General features: G+C 41.8%; 1 protein-coding gene across 4 annotated transcripts; it reads right to left on the bottom strand.

The window, feature by feature from the left end:
- Positions 1-2,682: 2,682 nt before the first annotated feature.
- On the bottom strand, positions 2,683-20,897 carry LOC112900383 (polycomb group protein EMF2B-like). 4 transcript variants are annotated; one of them, XM_025969212.1, is made up of 23 exons: positions 20,267-20,897; positions 19,940-20,120; positions 18,513-18,613; positions 18,045-18,204; positions 17,867-17,922; positions 16,564-16,678; positions 16,343-16,478; positions 16,186-16,248; positions 15,094-15,230; positions 14,569-14,628; positions 14,299-14,423; positions 12,487-12,542; positions 11,198-11,250; positions 10,891-10,944; positions 10,754-10,813; positions 10,115-10,161; positions 9,789-10,033; positions 8,443-8,569; positions 8,281-8,329; positions 7,943-8,026; positions 7,715-7,794; positions 3,084-3,173; positions 2,683-2,979 (listed from the first exon to the last, which is right to left on the bottom strand). In XM_025969212.1, exons 2-23 carry the CDS (start codon positions 20,000-20,002, stop codon positions 2,847-2,849), a joined length of 2,094 nt encoding a protein of 697 aa, XP_025824997.1. In that variant the 5' UTR covers positions 20,003-20,120; positions 20,267-20,897; the 3' UTR covers positions 2,683-2,846. The 4 variants fall into 4 exon arrangements, with proteins under 4 accessions (XP_025824997.1, XP_025824996.1, XP_025824999.1 ...); XM_025969211.1 differs by having other exon boundaries at positions 16,186-16,254; positions 20,267-20,896; XM_025969214.1 differs by having other exon boundaries at positions 9,858-10,033; positions 16,186-16,254; positions 20,267-20,882.
- Between the last annotated feature and the right edge of the window lie 1,464 nt (positions 20,898-22,361).

Below are 22,361 nucleotides of genomic sequence, written 5' to 3'. Positions count from 1 at the left end.
GCTTGCCCTGCACTCCCATTTCCCTCATCAAAGCAATGAAAGACAGCAGAGGTACATAACAACCATGCGAGATAGCTAATAGCTGTATGTGGCTAATAAAATGCCTGCACTGGAAATTCAACTTAGAAAATTTAAAACTTAATGTGACAAACATTCTATCCAAAGTTCTAAACAAGTGGTAAATCCAGAGGGAAAACAGACAAATGCGCAAGTAAACCTCTTTGCAGAGTTGGCCGCTGATACGAGAGGTCTGAATTCTGCCTCTGAATTCCTCCGTCTATGAATATGATTTAAATTATAGCTGTTTAGAATCCAAAAGAACAATAATTTGACTCAGAATTATGCCTCGCGAAAAGTAACTAACTAACTAAATAAATGAATAAATAAAAGGAATAACAGCCTGTCTGCAGCTTAGTTGGGCTAATTGGTCTCAGATACTCAGGAGCACAAACTGACCCATTCCGAGACCTTGCGTGCAACCAGTTTCCACGCACGCTTCAACATTTGACACGAATCATAACTGTGGCCTTGACCTCATCAATTCAGTTAATACTGGATCTGAGAAGCATATCAGCTAGGGTCACACACTATTATCAAATTCATCTACATATATAACTTGCATTGCTATCCATTGGCTTGTGCAGAGGATGGGAAATAGGGCAACAAGAACTACTCTTCATCACCAGATCAAGAGATGGTAGTGCAGTTAAGCCTACTGTCACAGGTTGACTTAGACAATGTGTTGTGCACTAAGCACTTGCTGGTGGTTGCTGGCATGTTGTCTCCATTGCAACCAACCCAACCCTCATGTTCGTCCTCATCATTGCAGTCTTGGATTTAGTTATTAATAAGAGCTCACGACGTGTCGGAGAGATTAGTGAATTTTTTGATGGTTTTCAATTACTTCGCAGTGTACTCGGCATTTTAGGTTTTATATGTTCTGATCAACTCAAGGTATTCCTGAGCTCAACAAAATTACTTTTTTTCCTAAGTTCAGACTTCTTCCCTTCCTGTTGCTTGCCCTGCACTTCCAGTTCTGTCATCAAGTACATCAACAATTCAACTTGCATGAATTCTCAAGGTCAAGGGTAACAACTAACAAACACACTAACACCTACCTACTTATTTTTTCGAGTACAAGTTGGCTTCGATATTGAAACTAATACAAAATTCTATTAGAACTAAGGGTGGATATTTCAAGACAAAAATACACCAACTGGATACTTTCAGGTAACCTTTTTGCAGCATGGATGACAAGTAAAGAAAAAATGGCACCAACTAGGGGTTCATTGCACACCTATATATAGCTCTTCGTAGCTTTACAACATAAAATAAAATCGACACCAGGGATTATATTTCCTCTTGGAAAAGGAAAAAGAATGATAGCAATAATATTATATTTCCGCGTAATATATATCATGTGCAGAACAAGGAAATGGCATCCGCAATCTATCAAAGATCGAAAAGCTACTTTTACAGTTCCCTGTGGAATTTCCGGGTTGCACATAGATGAATAAATTCATATGAGATTTGGTCACGTTATTTTGCTTCAAATTTGATTTGACCCCGTACACCGGCTGGTCATTTAAGCTTTGTAATTTTGGCATAAGCTTGTCGTAAAAATGCTGCCGTACTACTACTACAGCGAGTAGCCTCTGCACAGGACGTTAAGGAGTTTATTCAAATCGTTGACTCCATCAGCCTAGCTTATACTGGATCTGAGCAGCATCAGCAGCAGATGTAGAACAGGCACACAGCTAGGATCACATATAATTGATTGCAAGAGTTACCATCCATTGACTTGTGCACAGAATTAGCCAGAGATAAGGATACAAATACAAAATTGGATCAGGAGAGGATGATGGTGCAGTTAAGCCACTGATACTGTTTGACTTGGGGTATGTGCTGTGCACTAAGCACCGGTTAATCATATCGTCGCTGCCATGTTGCCTGCATTGCATCCACAACCCAACACTCATGTTCTTTCCCATCATTGGAGTTTCGGATTAGCTAGCAATTTAAAAGGGCTTAATAGATCGAACGTGTCAGGGGAATTTTTTCTCGCATGTGGAGCGTAGTATCTCAGCCACACCACGGCGTCAATCTTGCTCCTTCGGCACATGGTTTTAGAAAATGAGCCGCAAAAGAAAAGCACCTGCTGTAGGAGCTTCGTGTAGTAGCACTGTAAATCGTCAGCAGGTCTGTTTGGAGGTGCTAAAATTTAACATCTATTAGCACTTATATTTTTACTAAAATTTTTTAAGTCTTAGATAAAATTTAGCCCACCATATTAGCACTCCTGTTTGAATACACTAGTGCAAAAGTTTAGCACTTTAAGGCATTAACACTTGAATCCAAACACCCTGCACTATACACGCATGTATAGTGAGCTAAACCAACAAGTAGTATGTTGAAACATCCAGAACATCTCGAGTCACATGGCAAAGGAGGTTGAAATATCCGGAACATATCGCGTCATAAAGTGACGGGGACTGTAAACGTCAATAGAGGATCACATGGGTTACGTGCGACACGAAAAGTCAAGACGGCCTAGGATGGGCTTAGTGGGACACCGCGCGGTGACAGGTATGGCAAGTTGGGCCGAATTGCTGCACAATCTAAACAGTTCTATGTAAGAGTCAGGCAGCATCATAAACAATACGAGCAGTACAATGTGGTAAAGAAGGAAATGTGTTGTCCAAGTCACTGAATAACCAACAATTCATGTAAAACTCATGGTATCAAGAATATTAATATGGAGCTGGAAGTCGATGGAGTCACAAATGTTATAAGATGGGAAAGAAAAGAGTTTATCTCGTTTGTCATTGTTCATGACCGAAATGTTTTCAACGCATAGGCTTCACTTGGGATCCGAGCTTTTTGTTCTTGACGTCATCAATAATCATGTTGCAGGAGTTCATGGCGCGCCCATCTAGCAGATTGTGATTCCAGAGTTTGATCATAAAAAACCTCCAGCACCTGTTTGTTCGGGTAAGAACATCTCCAATAAGAAATCAAACTTATGAAAATGCATGCCTGCTGCGGTTCGCAGACATGCATAAACTCATGTAGCAGTCACTCACTGTAGTAGGGAAGGATTTCGTGCAAGTAATTGTCCATGAAGCTGGGAGAAGGCTTTGCAGGCCCATGGCATATGACTATCAGCTATCACCCTGCAATTTACCCTTCCATTTTCAGTAAGAAGATCCAAACATATAGGTCAAGGAAATGAGCAAACAAAGATGTTGAAGTGTGACAAACTAAATTGCAGTTTCAGGAAAAAAAATACTGATTAGGGTGACTGCATATGTAGTAAAAAAAGATTATAGTCTGATTAGGATCAAACAATATCTTTTAGTTTTGTTTGTTATGCAAGTCTCGCTATAGGCAGTTCCTTTTTTAATGAAATGATATGCAGCTCTCTCGTGTATTTGACAGCTCTCATGCATATTTAGGGAGAAAAGGTCTGCTCAAGGCTCAACAATTGATGGTGCATCCTAATCCTAAAGAAAAAAGAAGTTTGTAGTGGCATTTAAGCAGCACATAATATTACATTTGTAGTACTGTCGTTGCATTATATTGAAGAATATGTTTTATCAAATCATCTAGTTGCAATGTTGGGACTTTATAGCGTTACTAAGTTTTCATTAAATAGACTTTTTTTTCTGCATAATTCAACTAACCCATGCTTGTTTATCATAACTGTCACAGGTACGTAGTCAATACTGCAAATACATAAATTAATTTCCAGTAATATGACGTCAATTATACCATAGCAAACATACCGGACATAATCTAAACCTGATGACTGAGCTATCTACATGGGTTACCAGCCAGTACAACACATATACTAGTTATAGACTAGCATTTAGTCTTTTTTTCTCTCGAATACGCAGGTTGCATTAAGATAGGAAGAAAAAGGCCAAATAGCCTTACAGAACACGACACTCACACACCCCTTAAGTGTTAAGGTTAAATACTCGCCCGTGAACAAGAAAGGCGACCTTAGACCCACAGCTTAAGATTACTGTCCAAGTGGACTCCTAACGACCAGCACACTTAACCTTTTTGCCCCAGCTAACATCCAGAGCTCGGCTTCCTCTTGCACTAGAGTGATGGCAAGAGCCAACACTCATGTAGTATAGTGGTAAGCTTCCCAGTTGAGGAAGACACCAACCAGGGTTCAAATTCTGGTGGCAGAAAAAACCCCTTGCTGACAACCCGAAAAATAGTGGCAGGGCGCCAGCCTGTGGCACCTGTGGTTGGTTTGGACCCTCCTATCATGGGGTAGTTGCAATGGTCACTAACCCAGTGGGTCGTGGTGGGCCTAGGTTATGGTGCCGCCCTATAGGGTGAAGACAGGGTTCGAGGGTTTTCTCGGCCGGCTTGGCTGAGGTTTCTTAGCGCAATGCCGTGGGGGCGGTCTGTAATATCCTAAATTTCACCTTTAGAAGTGTCTAGCTTAGTTCTTTAATTTTCAGACTTCAAAATGTTTAAGTTTGCAATATTTAAGACTCACCTTAGGCCTCAATTTGATTTGTTGCATTCATGCTGGTGCATATTTTATTTTTGTATGATTGTGTTTGAGTTCCAGAAGCTTTCCAGAATTTTTCCCGAATTATCTAGGATTTATTCTAATTTTTATGGTTTTATTTCGTTTCCTAGGCATAGAAATCTCTTTTTCTTATTCGTTTTTTCTCTTTTCTTTCTTTTCTTCCTTTTTTTCTCTTCTTCCTTTTCTTTCTCTAACTGGGCCGCCGACCACCCTCTCCCTTGCCAGCCCAGCTTCCCCTCCTCCTTTATCTTCACCCGGGCCAGACTTCCCCCCCCCCTCTCTCTCTCTTTCCTTCTTTCGGCCCAGCTCGGCCCATTCCTGCGCCTCCTCTCTCTCCCTTCCTTCCCTTCTCCCTCGATGACTAGCGGGCCCCGCTCATCATCTCCTACCTCCAGCCAAATCCAGCTTAGACTCGCCCCTCGGGCCCACGATGTGGACGCCAAGGGCAACCCTGTCTCGCGCGCGCCCCCTTTTTACTCCGAGGGACCCGGAGCCCTAGCCCATGACCCCCACCGCCTTTTCTTTTCCCCGTCGTGCGCGAACGCAGCCGCTCAAGCTCGCCCGCACTCCGCCGACAATCTCCCGTTCCCGGCCTCCTCCGCCCGTGCTCACCCCCAACAGGATGCTGGTAAGCCGAGGAAGCTCCCCGACCTTTTGCCCCTCTTATTCCACCCTGCAGCGAGCACATCCGCGCTCACCGGAGCACCGACGTCGTCGGTCGCCGTCGGCCGCCCTCACCGGCGCTCCTCCGGCGTCCTGGGACGCCTAATTGGCATCCCCGCGCCATGCTCTCTCTCCCACGGCTCTCGGCGCAATTTTTGGCGCCCTCTAACGCCGGTTGGGCGCTACTCCGACGAGCCCTGCCGCGGGATAGAACAGTGCCGCCGCTCGTCGACGCCCCTCCGCCGTTCCGGCGCCAACCGGCCCGCTCGCGCTGCCCCAGCCGTCCGATCGAGATCCGACAGCGCAGACCCATCCCCCACCAGTCAAACCTGGTCTCCTCCGGTCAGCCTTGGCCGTTTTGCAAATGGCCCTCCAGTTGTTCCATAATAGAACCGCGATCCATCTCTATTCAAAAGTATTTCTAGTTTAGTCCTTTTTATTGCATAAAACCCCCTACGCTTCTCAGAAATAGAACCCACCGTTCTTGTTAGTGTTTTAGCACGTTAGCCCTCGTGTTTTTTATAAAATTATGTTTTAGCCCTTGGTTTCTCTCTATTTAGCCCTTTTTGCTAGTTTTTCTCGCGTTTAAGCCCCTGCAGAGCTGTTTTTAGCGTATCTTTAGCGTTTTAAATCTGTTTCAAGCATTCTTGTTACCGTTTTGATCATTGTAACGCGTAGAACTAGTTTTCTAAGCCTTTTGCCTCTGTTTTACAATGATTGTTGTACTGTTTTAATTCGTTTCTATTGGTTTGCTTGTATGTACTTGTGTGGCTATTGTTTGTTCGTGACGAGTAGACGAGGAGCCATTTGAGAGCAAGAATTCGAAGTGACTGCTCATGAGCAGCAAGAGACTGAAGGCAAGTATATTCCTTGATCATACTTTTGTCCTAATAACCTTTATTTATATTTACGCTTGCATGCATTAACTTGACGGGTTCCTACTTTATCCATATTGTTTGTCCATATCCTTGGAAGCCGGGTTATGTATTTAAATCATTGGTAGTTTGCTTAGTTGCTAAACTATGGTTACGAGTGGTTCATGAAAACAACACTTGATATGTCTTACATATTTTGGAACATCTATGAAAACAACACTTGATACATGTCTTACATATTTTGGAACCACCCGGGAAAACAGTGCAACCACAAGAACTATATGGCTCTGGTCTTAGCTAAGTAATTAGATGTCTCTAGCTTGTTAGTGGTCGTTTCAACGCAAAAGGGGGGACTGTGATGAGGTGTTTGCTGCCTGCCAAGGGTGTACGCATGGCTATGGTCATGCATCGGGGAGGTTCACTCACGCAACGGCTGAAACCTTAGCGGGTTACTGACTGGTTGAAGCGTCTTTGGAAAGGCTTCGTAGTGAATCCCTGCCACTCACCTCGAAAGTGTTTAAGAGGCTAGCTACCTCAGGCATCAAGAGAGACACGACTTGTAGGTAAAGTGTACAACCTCTGCAGAGTGTAAAAATGATATATCAGCCGTGCTACGGTCAAGAGCGGCTCGGACCCTCACATGACTTAATTAAATGGAACTTGTGTTTTATTCAGTTGTTTAATGCTTTCAAGCTTATTTATTACTCAGTTACCTTTGTTTTTCATAAATGTTGACAATATTCACCTCTGCTTAGTAAATAGGTTGTTTAATATTCAACTGTTCATTAAAATGCTTATCGCTTTATTCAGCCAACCCTTATCCTTGTTTAAGGCTTGCATGTCATTTATTTTTCCTAATATACTTGCTGAGTACCAACCATAACTGTACTCACTCTTGCTAAACAACGCAGCTCAGAACAAGATCAGTTTGAGGAGTTCCTAGAGGATATACAGGAGTACTAGGCGTATGTTCCCCCAGTCAGCTGCCTATAGAGTTTGGTCGTTCCGCTGCTAGAATAAATGCGACGTTGAAATGCTTATTTATTTATATTCGTGAACTCTGTTTGGTTTGTAATAAATGACTACGGTACTTTATGACATTGCTTCTGTTATTCACTTTCATCATCATATGTGTGTAACTTTGATCTTGGCGCACATATAATTTATCGCTTGATTTATTACTTCAAAATCGGGTGTGACACGGTCTTTCCCTGCCGGTCGAGTTTTTTTTAGAGTGATGGCAAGAGAGACTCTAGGTGACACTCCATTGAAAACCATATCATTCCTCACCCTCCAAATCGTCCAGGCACCTAAGACCACAAGTGAGTTGAAGCCCTGCCTAGCATCCTTACCCACCAGACTGGAGGTTTGCTGCCACCACTCGAAGAGACCAGCCGTGTTAGCTTGTGGTGAAGAGACATGAAGACTGGCATTTAGTCTTAGTCTAACTGAAGCCAGCTAACCTACCTGGCTACCTCAACAAAAGAACGCTATCCTTTCTAAAGCATGTCATAGCAGTAAAAACAATTTGAGCAAGTCCATCAACAGCAGGAAGTGAAATCACTTCTGTTTACCATGATAGCCAGAAATTAAATGTAAGTATTGGGGATGAAGACCTGACCTTTGTCTGGAAACAAATGAATTCCACATATGCATGATACACTTCTCATCTTTTGTAACATTAATGAAATCATCAAGCATCTGCATTTAATCAGAAAGTTAAATAACAATAATTATTAAACTACTACCACACAGCAAATACAGATTGACTTGAGCTCAAGCTAAGGTAGCAGACTGTTCCTATTCCATTCTTGTGCAAGAACAGAGCAAAAACAATATCACATCTTACCCTTCTATCTTCAAAGTCAGCAACATCATCATCAACTTCGTCTTCACTATCACGATCTGAGAGAACTTCTTCAAATGCCATTGGCTACAATAAATATAAGGTGATGATTAATTAAGCTAGATGCAAATATAGGAATGAATCATGAGGGTAGGAACCAAAGCTCAAGGACAACAAATTAAGTTACCAGCACAAAGAGCATAACACTAAGCTAAAAATTGGCCAAAAACGTGTGGACATGGAGATAAAACTGAAGTCAGCTCAATGGAATTACAGTCAAGATTGGTAGAAAAGCATAGGATGGGAACAAGACATGAAAAGAGGTGCACAAGTTTCAACACCTGTCCTGTGTGAGAATGGAAGAATTGACGTTTTTGAAGGAGTTGCTGACTGCCAGATGATACAAACACAAACCAAGCGATGAGTTAATCGAACAACTTGTATCAAAGGTGATTCAACAACTGAGTAACATGGTATCAAGAACAAAAATAAAAGGGACATACTTTCTGGGGTTAATCTGGTTGACAGATAGTTTCCTGGTCTTTCCGAACTGGAGTACTCTTGGTGGTGATAGATGGCCGCCATGTAATGAATAGGCAGGATCAACTGACGTGTCTGACACAGAAGTACCTGAAAAATTTAGGCAACATCAGGAAATTTCATGATTACTATCCGAAATACAGTGTATGCTGTGTGCAAGGCACTTTAGGGATACAATGGCAATGATTACTGTCAATGTGGCACTATAGAAGCCACATGCAATGTATGCAGGATCCACCTGCAGAATATTAGTTGGAAGCTATAGAAAAATTTTCATTGGTTTAACCTTTATATATTTGTTTTAGGGAATTAAGTAGGCATTGTAAAAAGGGGATATCCAGATAGCAATCCCAACATGCCACCCATCCTCCCCTCTCCACAGTAGTTATCCGGCTATGAAATATGCAATAATTTTAGGGCATCATACACCTTAGTTAGTACCAGGGTATGCAGATGTAAGTAAATTAAGTGCTGAAGTCAAAATGTAATTCAATCTCAACATGCCAGCAGAATGGTTGCCAGAAATATATAAAGAACCACTTTATCAGGCTGCATTGACTCTATTCAACAACCGCTCTCCAAAAGCTACAACAAGAAAAAGGTCAAAGAGTTCAACTTTTACAGACTAGCATGGCGTAGACTAATTGTTCAAGAAGGGTTTTATGAAAATTTACTGCTTCATACCCCTCATTTCTGGTCCAAGATGAGGTGGTGTTTTTTTTTTCCTTTTTTTCTGTTATTGCACCTATTTGTTCTCTCTCTTAATACAAAGATACGCAGCTCTCCTGCATATTCGAGAAAAACAAAATTTACTGCTTGGACCATGTGGCGAATCTGATGTTGAGTATATGTGTTAAGATTAGTACAGAAAACATGAAGTTTAAAATATATCTTCTCCCCTAAAGGCCTAAACTAAATTTGTTCAACAAAAAACTATTGAACTAAGTTAAAAACAAGGAAAGGAGACAAAGGACATAATTCATGGATGGTAGGGTTTCAGTATGTTAATATGAATACAAAAATGCAAATCAAATAAGACAAAAGGTGAGAGATTTGATGTGTCCAACCCATATGAGACAAGAAATCTGACATCGTACATGTTAGGGAATTGGGAGTCATTGCTGCTTTAATGCCACGGCAATTCGAACATATAACAGCACATGAGACTAGCGCACATGAGACTAGCCTTAGATAAGAGTACCTGAGGACTTCCTTGCTAGATCAATAACTAATATGAAACTAAAACCATTAACCGTACACCTAACATTAGTTCATTTCAAAGGCTAAGAGGAAAAGGTTTTAAATGTACCAATTTCCTTTTGCACGTAGCTGGCTTCAAAGCTCACAAGGGTATCTACAGGTGATTTTGATCGCATACCAAGTAGATGTCCGTGCCTGATTATCTCAGTTGCTTTTGGCAGAACAATCGTCTCAGTTGCTTTTGGCAGAACAGTCCCCTCAGTTACTTCTAACGGTATGATCACCTCAGCCACTTTTGATGGAACGATTGCCTCATTCGCAACAACTAATCTTGGACGCTTCTTATACTTTGAGCTGAAGGAACATTATTACTGATACAAATTGGTCTGAATAGAGAATTGATAAATCATAAAAGAAAAGGGAGAACAAGCATACAAGTAGGAAAATGTTCTTTGCCTTGGATCAACTCCTGCAGGAAAATCCTGGAAATGACAGGATGGGGTGCATTAGTTTTTCCATGAAATTTATGTGCAAAAATTTTTCAACTAAAACAGTATTGAGTGAAAGCGAATGTGGCTGGGGAAATAATAGATTGATTAATGAGGTGCAAGGCACATGTACATACATAGGCAAGGGTCTCTAGGGTTTATGGAAACGTAACCGACCAGGAGATCCTCGCCTAATACAATGCCTATCTACCTTTCCCTAGGGGCAGCGCACGGCAACAGGCCTGTGCGGCCAGCACCCAAGGCCCGATAGGGCCGGCCGAATACCCCTTGCTAACATTGAGTATGCATGAATCTCCAATATCATGCATGTAAAACCCATTGGATATTCCATGTTAAGCATTCAAATTGTAAACTGGGTTTCAGTGCACCCTTGACTTTTGCATCCAAGAAAGCAAGAACAAAACAGAGCTATAGGACTTGAACTAGCAGAAGAATAAGAGGGACATGAAACTTGAACGACTTGTAAACCACTGAATGGGGCATGCGTATCTATATACATTATTTTTGTTTATTTCTTAATAACTAGACAGCAACATACATTTGATGTTCTTTATCGTTAAATTACCTCATTTGTCCAAGTATTGCGCTTCAAACTAACATTGACACCCTGTTCCTTCTGAGATATCTGTAAGAACAAGCAAAAGGAGTAGTTACCAACAATTGAGTGTGTTTGAAGAAGGTTAGTTTTAGAGGTTTACGAACCCAGAACTCAAAGTTGAACTGGTCATGCAATGAGATTAAGTGATACTTCAGACCCTGACACCCAAAATCATTATATTAGATATGACATCAAAACAGAGTAGAAATGGATGTTACTTCTTTTAGTATAAATATATGAGGTGAAGGTGTGGATATGAAAACACAATCTCGAATTCCTTGCTAGGAAAAAGTTATTTGGTTTAATCATTAAAAACGTTATTTCTCTCAATACTAAGAACAGGAGACAATCCTTAGGATAAAGTAGTGAAATATAGATAAAACACAATAGAAATTTTTCTCCAGACTTTACCATGAAGCTTCCACACTTTACCAAGCAAAAAGAGCAGCAGAAGTCTTCAGTAACTGGTAAGAAGGATTCAAAAAATCAATATAAAAAATGTTATAATGAGGAAAGGTTTCTGCTGTAACAACTGCCAGTAAGTGATGCAAAATTGAGGTACAAAGAGCAATTGCAGAGTGTAACTTATAATATTGGCCATGAAAAGCAATCATAGAAAGCACAAGCAGATGGCAATCCAGGTGCAAACAAATGACGCCGGGAGCTAAGTTACACCTTAAAAATGGTAAGTGTCTCACAACACACAGCAAGGTGAAGGAATGAACTGGGCTGATGGTGAGACGGAAAGCGATCAATGCGAGCCTGCAGACCTGCAATACTTGCGGCTAGTCAAGGGTGCTGTATCCTTTCCTTTTACATGAATACACAGAGACAGCTGTGTATCTTTGCATTAAGAAGAAGCTTCGGAAGAGTTAAAATTATAATCGCGAGGCAACTGGGAGCTCGTGGTTATCCAGGTTTCACACTGGGTGTGCTGTATTGTTCAGCGCATCGCCAAAGCAAAGAAGGATCGAGTGAAGTAGGTGATATAAGGTTGATATGGATTCGAATGCCTGCGGCAGGAAGGGTTTCAAAGGGAGAGAGTACTGTACACATCCTTTCCCACTATTGTGTGCCAAATTCTAGGGATAGGAAAAGCACGAGTAACTATGCCCAAGGTCACGTGCACAACTTAGAACTACCACTTCCTGCAGCAAAGACCTTGGTGCTAGATGCTTTGATGCCTTGCTAACTAAGACATTAAACCTCAAAATAAGCTATTCAAACATTGTAAAATATGTTTGTATTTGCAAACGTTATAAGCGTGGTGCCATTCTCAAAATAGTTTAAAAGATGGTCAGTCCATACATATTAGCCCAATAAATTTCCACCATTGAACAGAAGCTGCTAGCTTCTGTTCCAATAGAATGAACATAATTAAAGGGTAGTCATATACTCGTATGTTTATATTCCTAACCCCGCGAAATGCCCCGCAGGGAACATCCTCCTTTATCCTCTTAGACTTCCGAACCGCTTCTTCTTCCACAAAGATTCAGACAAAACCGAGCTTGGATAGGACTGAGTATGATGAAATAAAATATTTTGAGATCTGATTTGCCTCTAATAAAATTATCTTAACTGGGATTTGCAAATCTGGCATTGGGAAAAATGTGTGACAGCTAAATTGAAAACAAACCAAGGTAGCTCGTATAAACCAAACAAAATATAGGTAACAAAGTTCTTGGCTTCTGCATGTGTACCTTCTGTCTCGCAAATATTGTTTCCATACTTAAAGAGCACATTTCCAACTCTTAACCTGTGGGAAAGGAACTTATCACAGTGAAATTAGGTACATCAACACGCCAATGTATTTGATAAAGAACGAAGATAAAGCAGCTGATGAGGACATCACGTGCTTGGATACAACCACATTAGAAACTTTTGATTCAAAGGTGAAATCATCATGATTGTATTTGATACATTTGATGAATTGACGCTTCGCCATGATGTGTTTTCATTGTTATTTTCAGAAATACATACATGGATCGAAAAGAGTATTAAACACACAAGGAAGGCATGGAGGACCAAAGAAGTTGATTGGGGATCAATTCCATATATTCCCAATATTCTCCACCAGGCCAACACGTCACTTTTGGTGCAAGGAAAGAAAGAGTCCAAGTCCAACACGTTTTGGATGTTGGATTCGGACTGCATGACAGAACCAAGTTGTAACAGCTGCCATGAATTCATACGGACTCCGATTGGGGCGTTTTTGGACTTCACGGAAAGCTTATCAAGTCTACTTTCAAACGGATCTAGGCTCACGTCCATATCTTTTCGGAGTTGGCCCCAGTCATCGTTTTCATTCGCGGACATTTTCTGTCCAGGTGCTGCGTCATCTTATTTTGGCCCAATGGGCCGTGTATCGAGTTTGGGTCCATTAGGGACGCGTCCTAGGGTTGGAGTACGACACCAGCACCCCTGTGGTCGTCCTCCCACGTCCTTATACCCCTTAGCCGCCGCCAATAACACTTGGGTTTTCTTTAGATCAAGTTTAGCTCTCGCTACTTGCTAGTAAGCGCGTGTACTGGATCAGCCGCCCATCTTCCTGTCTTCGGAACCCCACCTTATTGGAGATTGAGTTTGAAACCTTCATTTACATCTGGTAATTCAGTATTTGTTCTACTTGTTCTTGCTTGTTCTTCGATTGCTTGCAGGACGAGTGCCCTAGTGGCTGGGTGTTGCGCTCCACAAGATCGCGGCAGCCATTGGAAGTGGTGTATCGGTTGCTAAGGTGCAGCATCCTTGGAAGGCTGTAGTCGGGCTGTGAACATTGTCTCCATCCACCAATCGAGTTATCCATCCCCTCTCACCAAAAGATTGGGAACAAACCCTAGCAGGTTCAGCAGCTGCTATAGCTAGGCCCAGAAAAATTCTATTCCTTGGCAATAACATCAGGTAATGCTAGTTGGTCTAGATCAGCTTCAAGTGGACCACACCATGCTATATAAGAGCTAAGTCCGAAATCTAAAGCCCAGTTCTAAAGTATGAACATTACTTATATTATCTCAAAAGCAGATTTTACCAGCTTGTATTAGAAAGTTATTGCAGCATCAACCTAACTAAAGACTCGCTATCAAATGCATCACGACATGCATATCACAGTTCGCCTTAGCATGTTTCGAACAAGCTCCAGTATTAGCCTCAACCTAGTCGCAACATACATACACTCTCCAAGTAAACTACGTAAGTGTTAGGAATGAGCAACTCATCTATTACCATGCCCAAAGGGGCAGATATGAAGATGTACAAAGTGCAGATAGCACCCTAGACTAGTGACTAATTACATAATGTATATATATACTCTAACAGTAAGGACAAGATGTAATGATCTGCAGGTCCCTTCTCAATATAATTCAAGCAGCAAATAAAGTATCGCATTTGGAGATAGAGTGTGCAAGCATTAAGAACAACCATTCCTATATTGGGAGGTAATGTAAAGAGCACAAAAGAATGAGGAAAATGCACAATTAATAACATGAGACAAGCTATATGGAATGAGTTACCATTACCTTATGATATGCGGTAAAGAAGACGGTGGGACATCATTGTATAAGTAATAATTATAAGGAGATTTAAACATGTCTCTTGCACCGACCTCTTGGGCACATATGCTTACTTGTAATTGATATGGACACTGAAACAACAAGGCTCAAAAATCACAGCAAAAGTACAATAGTACCTTACAAGGTAGTTGTACTCCACTGACAATATTTATCACACAAAAATCAATAAATATTAAATAGATTGAACAATAAACAGAGGAATAGGCGGGACCTTACCACAGCATTAAGCTTACGAGAACAAAATGTCAAGCAACTGTTCTGCTTGAGAAATTTTGGCTGCAATAGCAAATTAACAATTACCAACAAAAAAAAATAGGATTAGCATACTGTTACTGTTAAAAGCAATAAGCATAATGGAAATGAAAGATATGTTAGGAAAACATGGAGAAAGTAGCACCCAAAAGCCAAAGGTAGTTACAGCACTAGGAGTAAGGAAGTAAGGAACTAGGTAATTTTGCATTAAACAAGCCCCAAATTTTAGCTGAGGAGGGCATGAACCTGAGCTTGGGGGGTGCCGATGCACGCACACCAACCATGTGCAATGCAATGGTAGATAAAAGATGGTTATGTAACGACCACGTGCATCCAGTAATAGTTCAAGGGTTAAGCAGACCAAAAAAAAGAAATTCAGGGGATCAACCAAACAATGCCATTCTTAAGGGGAATAAGGTAGACCTTTACAAAAAGGCATAAACCCATTAGAATATGCAATATATATAGCATAAGGACCTAGTTGCATACCTCTATGAAGCCTGGGTTCATAGTAATTGGCAAAGCAAACTGCTTAGTCCGTCCTAAGCTTAAATCCACACAATTCTCCAATGATGAAGAAAGTAAACCATTCGGTATCTTACCCCAGAAACATTGCCCTCCAAGCTCTGTTAAAATGCGCCATAAAAATATAGTTCACTCGATAAGGATATGATTTGTTTGTATGAGACTATCTGTCACTCTGCCTAGAAGATACACATTTATACTATTTTGCTAAGTGCGGAAGATGCAATTATGAAGACCCCATAAGCAAGAAGAATATTTCATAGTACTCACAAGTATAAGGACATTGGTATGTCAGTCTCAGTAAAAGGGTACCAATGCACTCTCTGTTTAAAGATACTTATGCACTCCTTTGGTATAACATGAAAACAAGGTGAACACTTGTGTTGGCTAACATGGCAAAGCATTTTGTGAACTAGTTATCCACCGATAACTGTGGAAGTGAAAGGCAGGAGGTTCCAGGATGTGTGTGGCATGTTGGATGCAGAATAATGTGAGATAGTAGAATCCATACACCATACAGACTACAGACACAAGAACATTAAGACAGAGACCTTCAGGGTTAGTATTAAAAAGACGTTTTGGTGTTCCATATTCCTGTCATGGACATACTTTAGATGGCCCTGAACCCTAGCAGCACGACCATGCAGTAGCCCAGCAGCCGCACCACAAGGGCAGGGATAAAGGGGCTAACCCTAATAGACTGGTATTTTTCTTGCTTGATGAAAATGGATACAAAGTCCATCTATATATAGACGGGAGGACGACCTCTAAGGAACCAATCTCTAGAATTAAAGAAACAGATAACAACTCAAACCAATATAACCTAATCTCTAACAGAACGGACTCACCCTGGGCCTGGCATGCCGCGCGGTACTATTTAACAATACTGCGCGTGGAGCAGTACCCTGCTGGCCCTAGGGAACCTGGTTTGGCACTGCTCCTTCGCATGGGCCCTAATGGGCTAGATATGACAATTCCAGATAAAGATGACAATAAGAGGCAATATATCTTAGAAATTATTCAATGTCTGCCGCAAAATGAAAATCATAAACTTACTTTCAAGAGAAGGGTTCTCCATATGGCTCTTGGAGAAGTTATTTTCATCAGGTGTTTGTCCAACTTGTCCTCAACAAATGATAGGAAAAAAATAATCAAATTTGATGAAATCAAAGAAATACAGAACACAGATAATTTCATAGGATGCACAATATACCGCAGCTAACAAGGATAATGTTAGCTAAAGTCTTCAGGTATCGAAAGATGAATGTGGCTTCAGTGTGGTTGTTACGTCCAGATTCATCAAAACAAGTCAACAAACAAGCCCGGCTGAACTGATATACTGGAGAATGCTGCAAAGTCATGTCATAAATGAGAAAGGGGGCATTTGGTGGCCATAAAATTTCAGTTGCATAAGTTAAAGGAGGATAGACTTACCCCTTCATGCGAAACAGAACTAATTGGTTTAGCAAACAAAGCATACAGTGGAAAGATATTTTGTGCCTGCACTTCAGGGTTTGAACTTCCAGACAGTGATATGGTTATCTCAATCCTATACTCATGAACACAAGTGAATTTCAGTATTTGCGACAAATAAATTTCAAGAATGTCAGTAATCAATCACAAAATTCATTCCTCAAACAAACTTAATAATTTCTTAGGCCTCCTTCAGCCTGGCTATCATCTTGTTTTTGTCATAGATAAGTGGCAATCATGTAGTTATTAGCTTCTAAAAAACAAACTGATGTCAGACATACAGCCATTTGGATTAGTTTACAAGTTTCTCTGCTTGATGCTTGATTCACACTTACAGGGTAGGATTTAATCTTGAAAGGTAAAACATGTTTGTTTTTTTAATATAATTTGCTCGCCTGAGCTGCTGGGGTCCAGAAAACAGAAGGTACTCAACTTTTACACACAAAGTAGCTCCAATTAAAGTTCAATCATGTCAAAGGCTCTACAAGCCTTGGTGTTAGAACTCTCAAAATCCCTACTCTCAAAATAGCTTCACCTGTTGCAACCATTCCTAAGATAAAAAATGAACGGGTCCAAGGTAATTGAAGATGAAAATTTGAGGGACAGATACTCCCATCTAAAGTCCTACTTAAGTTTAGATCCATGACAATAGTCAAACAAAGTTTGCACTCATTTATGAAATACAAATGTTTCAATTGAAAATAAAAATAAAACATACAAAATTTATAGAATACTTAAAACACAAGTCTTTAATTTGAACAGCAAAATGGCTCTTATCTCTGTGTAGACAATGAACAGAATAATACATCCATTTCCCAATTTAAGACTTATTTATATGAGTCCAAATAGGAACAAAAATGTTATAGTTTTGGGTTGCGTTTTGTGCAAAAGGAAACATCCTAGGCATATCTGTTACACAAATGAAAAAATTGTGTTGTTCAGCTAAAAATTAACATGCTTTTTGAATCGAAAGTCTTGATGTCCTCCAAATTATGCTGAAGTATGTGAAGCTGTGCGCCTGTACCGCCCATTGGATATATCATGGCCTGGTTACCAGAAGTTCTAGTATAAAGTGTGCAACCAAGCTTCATTTCTTACTTATATTACTTAGAAATGGTTCAACAAAGTCTCTAGCAAAATATACTGAATAACAAAGCTCTAAGTAGAATAAGATGCTAAACCGACCCAAAAGCTCAAGTGAATGCAAAACAATACCAATGTAGGGTGAAAAATACTGAAATCCCAAACCATTGAAGGATGTTACCTCTTCTTTTGCTTGGCGTGTATCTTGTAACAAAGGTTTCTTTGAAGAAAAGAGGGCTGCAGAATTTGATTTATCAGTGATGTAGAACAGCACTTAACAAATTAAGGCTGCTGTTGAGCGGCGATTCTCATGTGTGCCATGTTAAAAGAAGTGGTTACAGTTTTGGGATCAACTTTACCTTTTTATTGGCTCGTTTCTGAAGAATGTCACACAGTATAACATGTTTGCAATACAAAGCGCGACTTTTTTCAGCAGAATCTGGAGATAAATCATCTCTTGGCTGGGAATGATATATCTGGTCTGATGACGAACTAGAACCATATATGCAACCTGTATTCCTGTATACATAGTACAGATACAAGTTGCCCAAAAACAACTAGATTACATATTATCTTCAAACAAGAATCCCATCCAGGCATTGACCATATACACATGGCAAGGATGTACAAAGAAATTGAATCCCTAACAAGAATCTATGGACCACCAAATCCCAGCCCATTACACACTCAAATGGTCACCAAATTATGAAAGTAAACATGTTCCGAAGAATCCCAGACACTTCAAATTTGCAAAGAGGGGTGGCACAGATGCCAGAAGCAGAAGACACACATAACATACAAGATTAAAGATAGGGTTAGGGTAATACATTGCAGCACCATCTGGTAAAACTTGGCAAGACATCCTGGCGGACGAAAACCTTAGTTCCCGTGGGTTCCAGGAACCCCACCAAAACCTTGGCACGAGAGCCTGTAAGAGGATCTTACGGAATTAAAATTTCTACCGATGAAATCATCCAGGAACTGGATTGGATCCTGCAGGCAGATCTGACTTGCTGCTCTTGCCAAGAAAAAGAGGGCAAAATGGAACTAATCAAAAGTAGTGCTTATCAAATGAGAAGTATTAGCTCAAATAATCTTCAGTAGCGGTGGGAGATCGTGGCTCCGTTGATTAGATCCATTCGGGAGCAGCAGCGGTTGAATGGTGGGAATGGGGAGATTTGGGGCTTTGCTTGCAGGAGTTTTGTTCTAGGCTCGGTCAAGCCCAAATGGTGTGCGCAAAAGGGCTTTATTGAAAAAAGGGGGTGGGTCCAGTTGGACCGAGCATGTGCCAGGCAACAAATTGAAGAATTGGAGTATTGGACAATGGGAACTAGTGTAAAAAAGAAAATAAAGCCATGGTGAATTGCAATAAATCTGCAAATGCAACGCTGGCATTTATCTGGGTTCTAAAATAGAGATCAACCCAGGGCCCTTTGAAATGGTTAGACTGTCAAATGGATAGCTTTAAATTGAAATTAAGGGATGCTTTAAAAATTTTGAAATTATATTGCCATTATTAGCTGCCTGGTGATTTAGATTGATATTATTATCATTTCATTATATGTTAAAGAATAAAAGAATGAGAACCAGAGGGGAGGATATTCCTGCTGATGATTCAGTAAGTGGGGTGTGGTCCTTGAAACCGGGTGGGCTGGGCAAGTTCTCTGCTCCCAAGTCCCAAGCCACTAAACCCATGAGAGTCATATGTTAAATAATCACTGACCTCTTTATGTAATATAATAACAATTTCTATCTTTATATAAAGATACGCACCTCTCCTGCGTGTTCAAGGAAATAAAAGTAACATAATAACAATGTCTTGTGTTAAGAAAGTAACACAACCAAAAAACGCAGGAACAGTAAAGAAGCTCTATTTTTTCATCTAAAATATTGGAAGTTATCAAGATTCTAAGATCATAAGAAATTCCTATCTTTCCAACAGCTAGCCTCCCCGTACAGCTTGCTGCACCGCATCATCACTACTATGACACATCAGCTCACATCTTCCCTGCTACTCCACAGACCTCTTCATGTCCTTCGAACGATAACAAGTTCCCGTGACAGTCGCAATTATGTTGATAAAATTATATTTCTACTGGCATATATTCTACAAAGTACCTTTAAAGATGAATTTTCTGTAGTATTTCACATGACCAAATCACATTATATTATTAGTAGTTCTTTCGTTACCAGGTGGCACTAATTTCATTAGTATGTAACGTGACCAAACCGAACAATAGCACAAAAGGAGTACCTTGTGACCACGAACAAAAACGAATTCCAGGAGCCGACTTGGCGTGGGGGCATCAGGTTTCATTTCAACCCCAAAATTTGTTGGAAGTTAAACGCATCTGAACCTTAACTAGGTACCAAGAAGTTCATTGGAGGCAACCGGCGCGAACATGGCATCTTGCACAATGCCGAAGAGGAAGGACCTAATTGAAACATGGACGGATTGGATTTCTGAGCCACTACCGCAGGAAAAAAAATGCAGAAAAGAAATAAATGGAATTGGAGAGGAAGGGACAGCATTTGGTCGATTAAGATGGAACAGACTAGGAACCGAGCCAGGATTACTTACAACCAAGAATGCGAAACCAATCCATCTCATCCAGATCGAGAGCTGCGCCGGCCTGCTCCCCGGGCCCGGCGGAGCGCCGCCCCGTCCGCGGCGTCCAGCTCCCCGGCGGAAGTCGGCCCCCACTGCACCGGCCGCCGGCTCAGATCTGCGGGACGGCGACCTCATGTTCATCGTGGCTCACGACGGGCTGGTGGCCCAAGCTCCTACATGCCCGAGAACTAGTAGCGGCCGCCGGCCACCTCCTTCCTCGCGACGTGCAGAGGCGCGGGTGAAGCCAGGCGACGCGGCGGCGGCACTCGAGAGCTGCTGCACGTTCAGCAGTTGTTCCCTCGACCTGAGGAAGCATGAAGCTAGCACTGATCTTTTTTTTTTCTTTTTTTGCTTTTGCATTTCTTTTTTCGTTCCAGATTTTTGTTCTCTGTTATCAGCGTAGTACATCGGTATTTTGTCGGACTTCAAGAAAGAAATTAGTCGTTCTCTAGATAATTTCATGTCTTTTTATGTATTTCATATTACCGTAACAAAATTCTATCAAAAAGTATTATCATTAAAGCCTTATATGCTCGTATTCAACAAACAAATAAGATAGGGCTCGGCTCGCCACGTTATCCAAACGAGCAGATCAGCAGAACACGCAGCTCGGCTCGGCTCGGCTCGCAACTCGAGCCAGCTCGTTTTGGCTCGCGAGCTGAGGAAGGTGCCGCCAGGCACCAGGCCAACGCAGCGGCGGGTGAGGTCGGCAGGCCGCGGCACAGCACTGCAAGCGACAACGCGAGGCGAAAGCTGGAAGATCGCGCAGCAAAGCTATAGCATTAATCAAGCACAAGCAGCAGCGATAAAAGGCAATTTCGAGCTCGAAAGGGGAAAATAGTAAAATTGTGATCTCCAATGCTCTGCTTCCCATGGCAGGAACGGAATCATGCGACTGAATCAAACAAATTAAAGGAAACATCATTCCAGTTAAGAAAAAAAACAAAGGAAACAAATGGCAAACACCAAGAATCAAACTCCCGGTGGATAAGCTCTTGATGCTGTACAGCTGTACCCGCCGGAATCTGCGCTCGCTGCTTGGCCGGCAACACCACCCAGTGACCACTACGCCGTTGCGCAGAGCCTCAGCCATGGTGGCCTTTTCCTCTGAGATCGAATCCTCGTGCAGACGAAGCGGCGGCGCGTAGGGAGGAGTGTCGCGGAGCTGCAGACGAAGGGATGGGGATGGCGGGACAGGTGTTAGTGACTTAGGGTTAGTTATCGGGCCGGCTGGGCCTTATCGGGATGCTTCGCATGGCCTGTTTGGCGCTGATATGCTCTGGCTCGATTAGCTCGCGAGCAGGCTCACGAGCTGCTCGAACTCGCTGGTAAAATTAACGAGCTAAATTGTCTGCTCGGTAGGAAATAGAACGAGCTGAGCCGAGCCGAGTTAGCGACGAGCGGAGTGAGCTAACAAGCTACCAGCTTTTCATCTAGCCTTAGAAAGTTAGCTCATGATGAAAAGTTAGACTATGTATTTTCATATATTCCTTCACCACCATCCCGCATATTTCTTACACGCATATTTAGCTAGAATAATATTATTTTTATATGTCCCTTAGAGCTATGCAGAAATTTGAGCAGAAAATGGAGGGAAAACACACCCTTAAATTAAAGGCAAAAGTTATCGACCAATCAGAACACACCGTTCAGCCTCGTATGATCAAAAGACCCACTAGATCAAGCAATCGTCTTAGAACAACGCCAAGGCTTGCACAGGAGTCACCAAGGCCCACATGCCAGCCACCTAGCAAAGGCTGAAATGGGTTGGTGGTCTGGTTGGTTCGGCCGAACCAGGGCCAACTCCACCGACTTAACTCTTGCATGTGGCAGCTCCACCTTCCTCCTCAAGGTCGGTGTTGGGGGCAAATATCACGGATCTCCCAAAGAATGTTCCTTAGGAAGTACGCGGCTTGGGCTAGCTAGGCTGTCAAAATGGCCGCACATGGCCCACCAGGGGAAGGAGCACCGACAGCCCAACGCGAAGCACTAGTGAAGGATACGGCCGCCTCGCCTAACCCCAAGGGTAAAGGATGGGCGTGTCCGCCTTGCCCGATCCCAACGA

Source organism: Panicum hallii, chromosome 7 (assembly GCF_002211085.1).
Source record: "Panicum hallii strain FIL2 chromosome 7, PHallii_v3.1, whole genome shotgun sequence".
NCBI classification, from domain to species: domain Eukaryota; kingdom Viridiplantae; phylum Streptophyta; class Magnoliopsida; order Poales; family Poaceae; genus Panicum; species Panicum hallii.
This window is presented reverse-complemented; position numbering and strand designations above follow the sequence as displayed.

Coding starts and splice junctions, on each gene's coding strand:
- LOC112900383 (XM_025969211.1), bottom strand. CDS start 20,002: ATGAAACCTGATGCCCCCACGCCAAGTCGGCTCCTGGAATTCGTTTTT. Junction 14,424..14,568: donor CTCGTAAGCTTAATGCTGTG/GTAAGGTCCCGC, acceptor TTGTTGTTTCAG/TGTCCATATCAATTACAAGT. Junction 8,570..9,788: donor CTACGTGCAAAAGGAAATTG/GTACATTTAAAA, acceptor TAAATTTTTCAG/GTACTTCTGTGTCAGACACG.